The sequence below is a fragment of the Lottia gigantea genome, assembly GCF_000327385.1.
Source record: "Lottia gigantea unplaced genomic scaffold LOTGIsca_190, whole genome shotgun sequence".
In the NCBI taxonomy this organism is placed as follows: Eukaryota; Metazoa; Mollusca; class Gastropoda; family Lottiidae; genus Lottia; species Lottia gigantea.
This window is the reverse complement of record NW_008708359.1, coordinates 236,388-246,555: the sequence shown is the minus strand read 5'-3', so window position 1 is coordinate 246,555 and position 10,168 is coordinate 236,388. Positions and strand designations below refer to the sequence as shown.

The 10,168-nt window shown below is 36.5% G+C and overlaps 1 protein-coding gene across 1 annotated transcript in view; it reads right to left on the bottom strand.

Annotated features, from left to right (window-relative positions):
* Positions 1-56: 56 nt before the first annotated feature.
* LOTGIDRAFT_239074 (hypothetical protein) overlaps positions 57-10,168 on the bottom strand; it is a 28,505-nt gene continuing 18,393 nt past the window's right edge. The window contains exons 17-29 of the mRNA XM_009052904.1: positions 9,235-9,492; positions 8,560-8,740; positions 7,814-8,056; positions 7,280-7,418; positions 6,836-7,020; positions 5,930-6,247; positions 5,254-5,369; positions 4,372-4,641; positions 3,794-3,977; positions 3,130-3,342; positions 2,414-2,540; positions 1,862-2,013; positions 57-1,172 (exon numbers count right to left, since the gene is read on the bottom strand). Coding sequence (XP_009051152.1) covers positions 847-1,172; positions 1,862-2,013; positions 2,414-2,540; positions 3,130-3,342; positions 3,794-3,977; positions 4,372-4,641; positions 5,254-5,369; positions 5,930-6,247; positions 6,836-7,020; positions 7,280-7,418; positions 7,814-8,056; positions 8,560-8,740; positions 9,235-9,492 — 2,712 coding nt within the window. The 3' untranslated portion in view covers positions 57-846. The remainder of the gene's footprint in view (positions 1,173-1,861; positions 2,014-2,413; positions 2,541-3,129; positions 3,343-3,793; positions 3,978-4,371; positions 4,642-5,253; positions 5,370-5,929; positions 6,248-6,835; positions 7,021-7,279; positions 7,419-7,813; positions 8,057-8,559; positions 8,741-9,234; positions 9,493-10,168) is intronic.

Sequence of the window (10,168 nt, the reverse complement as noted above, 5' to 3'; positions counted from 1 at the left end):
TCCATGAACCACGAACTGTAGCAGACCGATCCGGAATATGAAAATAATTACAATTTAAAAAGCGTGTGTGTTGTATTGTCATCCATTACATTACATATAAAATAAATATAACTTCAATAAATAAAAGCTTATATCATATATTGATAGTCATGTGACCATTCTTTTGTACATCAATCACAACAGGGATGACTTTGTGGTGACATCTGTTTCAATCATCATTATGCTATATTCGTTAGCCCACGGATAAATGGAAAGTGGTGAGTTTCAGAGGATATAGTATTCAAAACAACGAAAATGATGTATAGCATTGTATGTTGCATATCCTTACGAGAAACTCAGTTTGAACTTGAAGCAATCCGAATCATAGCATAGTGACAGCCGATCTGAATCACCCGTGCAAAATAGCATTAAAAGAAAAGTTATTTTTCAAAAACAAGCGCATTTCAGAATTTTTGAGATGGATATAAGAATACGTGTTAAAGGGACAGATAGGCCATGTTTTCAGTCTCGGAAACTGGAATTGTTTAGCTGAGCTAATTAGTCATAGTGTTCAAATCCATGTTTTACCATCTTCGTTGGAATGTTAAAATTTACGATACAATGTGATATATAAAAAGACATAAATAGAAATAGTGGGTAAAATTCCTAGTTTGAAGTATTTCTAAAGGAATTGTGTGATTTTTTGTACATTTTCTAGTATTTCTGAAGACTATTTACATATAATAAACACTCAAATCAACCCCCCAAAATGCCGCACCTGTCCAATAATTTTAGTACCAATAAATCCCATGGATAACTTTGTACTTTCCAGTGGTAACGAAAACGGCGGCATTATACAAGTTAAATTTACAGACAATCAATTATTAAAACAAATATCACAGTGAATACAAATGTAAAGTTAAAGTGCATCGTTGGTGACGCACTGCGCGAGACACATATAATTGATGGCTCCATTACTTTGGTTGTTTTTGTGTTTTCTTGTACTGGAGGGAATCCATTGTTGGATGCTAGAAGTCGCATATAAGAAGCTGCAGCCTTTGGTCGTTTGAAACTATATTTCCCTGCAAGCTGGTATAATCCTTGGTGTTTGTACATGTATCTTTTCCATATGGTTCCGTCAACCAGAGGAGAATATGTATAGCCTTTGACGTCACATCCATCGATTCTTATAGCTAAAAAAAAAATTAGTTCAATTTTACATTATCACTTGTTTCAGCGAAAAATGCAAGAATACATTATCATCGGATCTAAGGGTAATTTTACATCCTCTCCCTTCGGACGTAAACCTGGCTCCGACACTCTATATGCATAATGTACATACATCGTTTTAGTTTTAATATTTATATAATTATATCCACTATAACTGACACAAGGTTAAATAGCTTGGGCTGTCGGTAAAACTGATTGGTGATAACGAAAGCGTGAAAACGTTGTATCGGTTATGATGTTATAGGTAAATTGACTTTGGCGGAATTTTATCTCCCATCTTTTCGATGGCTTTGTATATATTTTAAATTCTTTTGTTATATTCAAATTACATTACAATTTATTTGCATATTGTTATCGTCATTTATCTTAAATTTGAATAAATGACATTTACGCAATTTGTAGTTTAAGATTTGCCATCTCAAACGAGCAAGGTCCGCAAAACTCTTGTTTGCATAGGGGGGTTGGAAGCTACACAAAGACATTTATGATTGATTAAAACTAAAAACTTAATTTTATGCAATAAGAACATAATGATATGATTAAGAATACATGTTAATTCATCAGAAACACCAATTAACCAAATAGTTTGCTTAATTTGACACTAAAAAAATAAGGAAACCAATCTTTAACCTATGATTTGTTCGAATCTTACCTTCTAGTATACTGTTGACACTTGCTTTAATATATTCAATTCTATCGTATGAATCGGAGATACTGTTTCCTGATATGAATATTGGAACTTTACCAAATCTCTTCTTTACTTCTTGCAGTGACCGTCTGATATACCAAGGTTTATAGTTTTCGCTAGATAAAAGAAACAGGATATCATTGTGACTAGTGGTGTATTTAGGGGGCAGGTCATTGGGTCATTGGGTCATCCCCCCCCCCCCCCTTCGTGCCTGTAAAAGGTCTTATTTTGAAGTAAAAGCCCGCTAAACGCTCAAAATTTATCTCAGGCCATCTGAAATCCGTTGGCTTTTGGCAGCTTCCAGACCTCCGGACTTACAGGTTTTCGCCGCTTCGGGTCTCGTCCGACACATCCCGTTTTGACCCCTCCCCCCACTCCTAAGACATTTTCTAGATACACTGTGATTGTGCCAGCTGTGGATAAAATCTCCTCACAAATGTAGTGCGACCTAGAGATACTTTAGTTTCTCTGGAATTACAGAGAAATAATTATTTTTAAATAGAATATACAGCTTACCTGTTATAATCATTCTTCATTATTTTACCCATTCTATCGCTGTCAAATGATGTATCTTCACCGCTATCTTTTATTCCTTGTACTTTATAAACAGCGTAGTGAGCCAACCCTATGAAGTCATATGCTCCTGGAGGGAAATAAAATAACATTTGTGTGTGTGAATGAGATTGAATGAAATACGCAGTCATATATATATATTGGTATATAATGCGCACTTTATTAATACGCAGACATATACTGTATAATTTGGTATATAAAGCGCACTTTTCTAATACGCAGTCATACATTGTATATTTTGGTATATAATGCGGACTTTTATAATACGCAGTGATATACTGTATATTTTGGTATATAATGCGTACTTTTATAATATGCAGTGATATACTGTATATTTTGGTATATAATTCTGATTGAATGAAAAAACATGAACAGTCCGCTATAGGTAGTTTCTCTAAAAATGAATACCATAAACAGTATTGAACACGAACGCTTTGCAACATAATATCAAAGCATTGAATGTCAGCCAAAGGTACAAATTATTTTTTAGCCCCTGCTTCGAGGAATGTAATACACTTGGTGTTTCTAGGAAACATTAGGTGAGAGGGTCGAGCAGGGGCCACAAGATTGTCCAGGGGTACCAAGCCGGACCAACCTCTTTTCTGGCGCCCCGTTGAAATGCCACTGTTTATTGTGTTATAATTTGGCGAAATTCTCACCTTTATTGAGTTCTTGTTCTTCTGGAGAGAAAATTGGTAGGCGAGATCCAATTCTTTCTTTCATTGTCTTCGGGTAGTCGCCTCTTTTTAATAGAGGGTCACCAATCCAACCAAACTGAAACTCTCTGGCTCTCAATGCTGCCTGGTAATCAGCAGGGTCGTAATTATTATAGGGTTCAAACCAATCACCATTCAAAGCAATACCAACACTACCTGAATAACATAACTTTGCCTATTAGACTGTGTAACAAGGATTGTGGAAATGTGGATTTTTTATAAGTTCGTGAATGGAATCAAAAATGTTCTTACTGACTTGATTGAATTTGTTGGGAACTATTTTTAAGACGGTGGGCGTTAACTATTCCCTTCAACTACGATACCAAATACCACAGTTCTAAGTTATAAAGTACCCTATATCGCAATACGAATCGTGTCGTCGACCTTGCATCGTGATACGTATCGGGTGTGGTGTGGTGTGGTGTGTTTCTGTATTCCAACTTGCGCAACCACTGAAGCCAACCCATGTCATGTGTGAGTCTGAGATAAATTCATTTTTAACACATCGGTAGAAATCACAATTCTCATATTATGAAGCTGGCAGACTTTCACGACGCCTTTGAAGCTACGGCACAAAAACGTCTAGAAGAAAAATACAATAAACTACCTTTTTGTTCATGTTTGAATTCTCGTTGATACATGTGATATACACGGACGTGAGCCTTTATTATATTATGCACTGCTCTGTATAGTTCATCTGTTGATTTGGTCTTCAAAGGATAGTATACTCCACGTTCATATGCATTCAAGGCTGCGTCTGCTGGTTCGTCAAAAGTTATCCAATATTTTACCTAAAAGTTGAAATAACATTAACAGTATTATCAAATACGTCAGCGAGCATGTCCAACTAACATTTAACTTATTTAAGTAAACGCATTTCTTGAAAGGGGAGACCATATTGGCCCAGTGAGATAGTAACTCATTAACCGGAAGACCAGGGGCCGAACATGGTATTGATCGAAAGGAAACCTTTTCGTCTAAAATTGGCAGTGATGGCAGGGCAGCAGGGGTAATAATGCAAATGCGTTTAGTGGCGCTAATAGAACAATAAACTGAATTTTCGTTACTGCACGCTACGGTTAACAATTTTTTAGATATGATCACAGCATTCTTTGCAAAGCGTCAAAGCACCCCTGTTTTAATCTGAAAACTATACCAGATTTGCGTAGAGTGCAAAGAACTTACCTCATGGCCAAAATTCTTAAAGCATATTCTGGCATAGTCAACAAATAGATCTATGGTGCTTTCATTCAACCATCCTCCATATTTTGTTTCAAGATCTGCAGGTAGATTCCACCAATACAGTGAAACAATGGGATCTATAGCATAACCTTCCTTCTCACTCAATTCGCTTAACAAGGACTTGACGTAATCAACACCATCTTTATTAACTTGGTCTGCCGTAATATTGGGTAATATCATTGACCACTTCAGTGACATATATGCATGAGTTGCCTGCAAGATATTAAAACGTTTTCAGGCACATTCTTGAAGGGACTGTAAAGAGGTTTTGTGTATCAGGAAGACTGAAGGCATCAATTTGCGCCATTCAAATCGATCAGAATGGTCTGTGGTCTGTGGTTCCTGCAATTCTACTAAAACCAAGTGTTTGTTGACGTCACTAATCGCTAAATATGCTTGTAACAAAAAAGGCCCTTCGCGATCGGTGACGACATCAAACACTTAGTTTTCTTGAATGGCTGGAACCACAGAGGTCATGTTGAAAATTGGAATGGTGCAAATTGATGCTATCGATGTCCTCCATACAAAATTTAGAAAACCTCATTACAAACCCTTCAAAACAGAATTGTCTGCAAACACAATAGTCCTAAACACCAAAAAACAATTTCGCTGCCACCATAAATGCATGAAATATAACTAGAAATAGTTATCTCTTCGTACAAAATCTTGTTTAACAGATGGAAAGGATTTAGTCGTAATTTCTCCTTCTCAAATGAACAACTCATCTTGCGTATTTCGGGTGTAAAATCCCCATCGAGATAATTTAAAAAGAAATGGGTAAGGTCAGTAAACCTGTGTCACAATCTATAAATGGCCATAACTTACATTTATCTTTATAAATTTCTGCATATCTATTAAGTCATCTATTCCATAAGCGGAGAACTCTCCATGAGTAAGGCTTTTAGCTTGTATCATTAGATCCACAGTACTGTTACTTTGGCCTGTAACAATATAAATAATCAAATATAGAAATACAAATAAATGTCTGCATTAGACTCGTAAACAAGTCGTCTTAATAACTGTGACCAATTGGGCTGAAACTTCAGCGGCTAAGTTGGCTACTACTATTAATCCAGTATTAAGCTGCTCGACCACCACGGCGGTTATTCGACAAAAACATGACCTGGGCTTTCAAAGGTCAACAGTGACTGACGGCGGTGGCTTACAGGTCTAATCTACATGCAAGATATGCTATGCGAAGCACAAGAAACAATTGAAAGAGGGTAACCAGTGATTTCAGAACTGATTTTTTCTGTCATTATTTTGAAAAAATATTCACTAGTTGGAATTTTCATCAACCCAAAGATAATCTAAGACTTTCGGTGCTATTTGAGAGATATTTCCATCCTAACAAAAATATTGAAAATTTCTATCTGAAACTCAATTGGTCTCGATATCTTTCGTTTTCTAAAGCATAAATTTACTGAAAGGCAATAGAAACGTCATGTGTCTGTATGATATATATAGGATATGTTCGACCAACCCCACTTGATATACTCACCAAAGAGATCTCGCATTTCTGGAGATTCACCATAACCAACAACCGAGGAACCCCACGAAAATTTGTCTGGAAATTTTAAAGATGAAAGTTCGGTTTCCTCTGACGCTGGGTGCAAATCAGTAAGAGCATCTTTCACGAAACCATGGTCTTTTATCAAAGCAGCATAATATGTTGCTGAAGACTTAGGTTCTCTTTTCGGTGATTGTGGCCCAGCATTGTACAGACCAAACTTTTCACTATAACCTCTGGCCCACTCAAAATTATCCATCAAAGACCACAGAGTGTAACCAATGACATTTACATTGTCAAATTTAATGGCTGAAATATAATAAAGAAAAAAATTCAGAATAGAAAATACCCAGCAGATTCCAATTCCACAATGAAGTATTTCTTCCACCCAAGACCCGTGCATGTGGGAGAATCAAACCGTCCCATCCCCGAAATTAGTTAATTACTGTACCGGAATCCCTCAGCATGGCGGTCTTTCAATGAACAGATCATTGCATTGGTTGAATATTATTTGAGCAAGAACATGAGATGCATTACATATTTGTCAGATCAGGAATGACAACTGGAGTCGCATGCAGAAAATAACATAAAGCGAAACACCATTATGATGTTAAAAAATAATGTAAGCAACATGAATTGCGACACATCATTAGATATGCGCCTTTTGAAAAAATGTGCTTCTTGACCAGAAACATTGCATTTCACCCTCAGCCAAATAAGAATGGACAATCTGGAAACATAAGAAATAACGTATTGCCATTATCACCCGATATATTATTTTCAGACCCCGTCAATTGTAATATTAAGAACTCTTAACAGAACAATTTTTGCTATATTTTGGGTCAAGATTAGTTTATGTAAGGTGGCAGTGGCGTATTTAGTTGTTCCCATAATTACCTTTTAAAACTTCGTTGACATAGTTCCCAATATATCGAGTTCTAAAGCTATCATCCAAATCACCAGTATTATCAGATACACCATTCTCAGTGATCAGTATTTCAGGATTACCATAGTGATTTTTAATCCAGTTTAATATCTTCCTTAATCCATATGGTACAGGTTTCAGCCAATCTGACCCAGTGCTTTAAATTTAAATCATGTGAATATGGAGAAATATTCTATCCCTGTTACAAAGATTTCAACAGAATGAAATGTAAATTAAATGATTAGTTCTAATTCCTACTTTTCTGCACCTGATTTGGCTAATGAAAACAGGCAACGCCATGTAGTGTGTAATGAGGGAAATTTTGCCAGGACAGTGACATTAGCCTTCTATTTATCCAACTGCCAAGGTTTTTTTAACATTCCTAATATCAATATAACAGAAGTTGATTGACCTACTTTTCCCACGACGGGTCGAACCCTGAAGATATTCCTCTATCATTCATGTAACTAGGTTTTTCTTTTCCTGCTTTTAGAGGGTCTTGCTTCTCTACAAGGTTCGTAGAATAGGAATTCAACCCGAAAAAGTCAGACGAGCCTGAAATGAAATGAATGGAGTTTTACGTTCTACTTTTCTGCAACATATGGGCTAATGAAGACGGTCAGACGAGCTTGTAACAGAAGGCATATAGGCGTAAAGCAATGTTTTTTTTGAAGCTACATTCAATAAATCCCAGTAATTCGTCCAATTTTTCCATCCCCTCCTTACTCTTTTGAAGTGTGATTATGGTGATTTCACGCCGATTTCAATGGAAATCACTAAGTAGATGAGCTATTAAGCATAAGTATGACACTAATTTTCACTTCAAGCCAAAAATAAAGTCGCCGGATAATCCAGGCCGTAAACGAGAGAGATGACAGGGGACTTGAAAAATATAACTCTTTTAGCTGAAGAACAGAGGCTATACCCATACGTATACAGCTTCTACTTACCACTTATAACTCTCATTTCATCTGGTGTAAATTCGGGCAACCGAGATTTGCTTAATCCTTGTTGTGCACTGACTGCTGCAATCCTAGTCTTCATGTATTCTGGATAGTCTCCGTTCACATATATTGGGTGAGCAAACCAACCAAGGAATGTCTGAAGCGCCCAATCTGATGCTTGGACATCATCAGCATTCTCACTGTCTTTTGGTTCTTGCCAATCAATATTCAATGTGATGCCAATTTTTCCTGAAATTGAAATAAGAAAAGAATTATATTATAAATTACGTCGTGTGCCTTGATGATTTATGTTCCTTACTTAGTGATGAGCTGCCTTAATTAAACAGTACAATGGAATGTTATTGTTCACTAAAGGATATAGACTTGCATTGTATGATGTGGAAACTGACATCGTATGTTCCAAACGACCTCCGCAAAAGTTACGCTTGTGCTTTGCCATACCACGGTTCAGCTTACGGAAACAGCCGAGAATTGCCAAATGCGCATGTTCTGGATTAACCAAGATGGCTGACTAACGACACTCTGCTGAATTTCAACTTCCATGAAGTCTAAATAATGCAATTAAGTACCGCTCTAAAAATTCTCTTCTAATTTTTAGCATGCAGACAAATATGAGCCTGGAACTGTCCACATGTCGGAAAAAACATAGGGTTTATGGATTTCTTCAGATTAGGAACTCCGATACCCACAGAGAAAAACGAACTTGTATTGAGATTATGAAAACTACAAACCAGATCCTTTATAAACATCGTGATACTGATGATAGGCGGCAGCATGAGCTCTAATAGCATTATGAGCGACAATGTAAGGATAGACACCCGGACTATCTTTTATACCAGGCGCGAAAGAACCACCACCATATCCTTTATACGTAAATACCCACGGTTCGTTTAATGTAATCCATGTATCAACCTGAAATGATCACAATGAACTCATTCTATAGTAAGTTATCAGTTCTCCAGTCGAGGTTTTTAGCTTTTTTATGTGTATCTGTAATGAATATGGATTCTATTTACACTAATCTAGCCAGGCCATCCACTTGCTGAGGCGTTTCTAGGAAAAAAGGTGAGTGGGCTAAGCAGGGATCACAAAATTGTCCAGCGAGACCGCATGTAATTCTATTACTATGTAAAAAAATTGAAAGTGTGGGGCCAAAACCGGGCTAGACTCATTTGTGGGGTGGGGTGCCATTTTTGGGACATATGATGGCAGTTTTATTTTTAGTGGAATTGCAGGAAACACAGATTGGATATTCGAATGGTGCACATCGAAGTTAAGGGTGTTCCCATAACACATATTATAAAGTTTAGAAAACTACTGCTACTGATTGGGAATGATGTCCGCTGCGGTTGAAATAAAAAATCAATATTACAGACGTTGTGTTTCAAACAACTTGGTACACTCACCCTATCACCATATAAGGAAAACAGCAAACCAGCATAATCTTGATATTTTTGAATGATAGATTCGTTTAACCAGCCACCATGGTTTTGTAACGCTTGTGGTAAATCCCAATGATATATTGTCACCATTGGTTTTATACCATTGGCTATTAATTCATTGATCAGATTGTTGTAATAATCTATTCCTTTCTGGTTTTTACTCGCCATCGTACCATCAGGCATTATTCGAGTCCATGCGATTGAAAACCGATATGCTTGTACCTAAAATTGTACAAAGAGTACATATGAGTTAATTATAGATTTATACACAGAAATGCCTTCTGATACAAATACTGCCATAATATACTCTTTAAGTCAAGACTCCTTGATTACCGTGGGGTTTTTCTAAATTGGTTAATTGGTTGTAAACTGTGAACAAAGCTATAACTGAGTAATAATTCATTAAACTAAGAAATTATATTGATATATCCTGTTATATATAGATTCTATTCTTTAGTCATGGCACCTGGTAGTCCAACTGATGAATATATATATATATATACATACACTTGTTGACCAAGACTTTAAATTTTATCTCCATTGCAAGAAGTAGTATCGTTTTAAGATTAAGATATATGACTGAAATCTTCAATCTGGTTATGTTATTGATTTTCACAATTTGCTTTGACGTCATCTTTTTATTAAAGGGATTGAAAAGAGGTTTTCTAGACGCAAGAAAATTCGACACCAACCCACCACCAGACCACAATAACGTAATAATATATTATTATGTTATCTCCCCTTACAAAATGGCGTCATTTCTGACTCGTTCACATTTTGCTTCAAAGTTATATCAAATGAAATGAAATGAATGGAGTTTTACGTCCTACTTTTCTGCACCATGTGGGCTAATGAAGACGGGCAACGACATGCAGGGTGCAATGGGGGAAATTTTGCC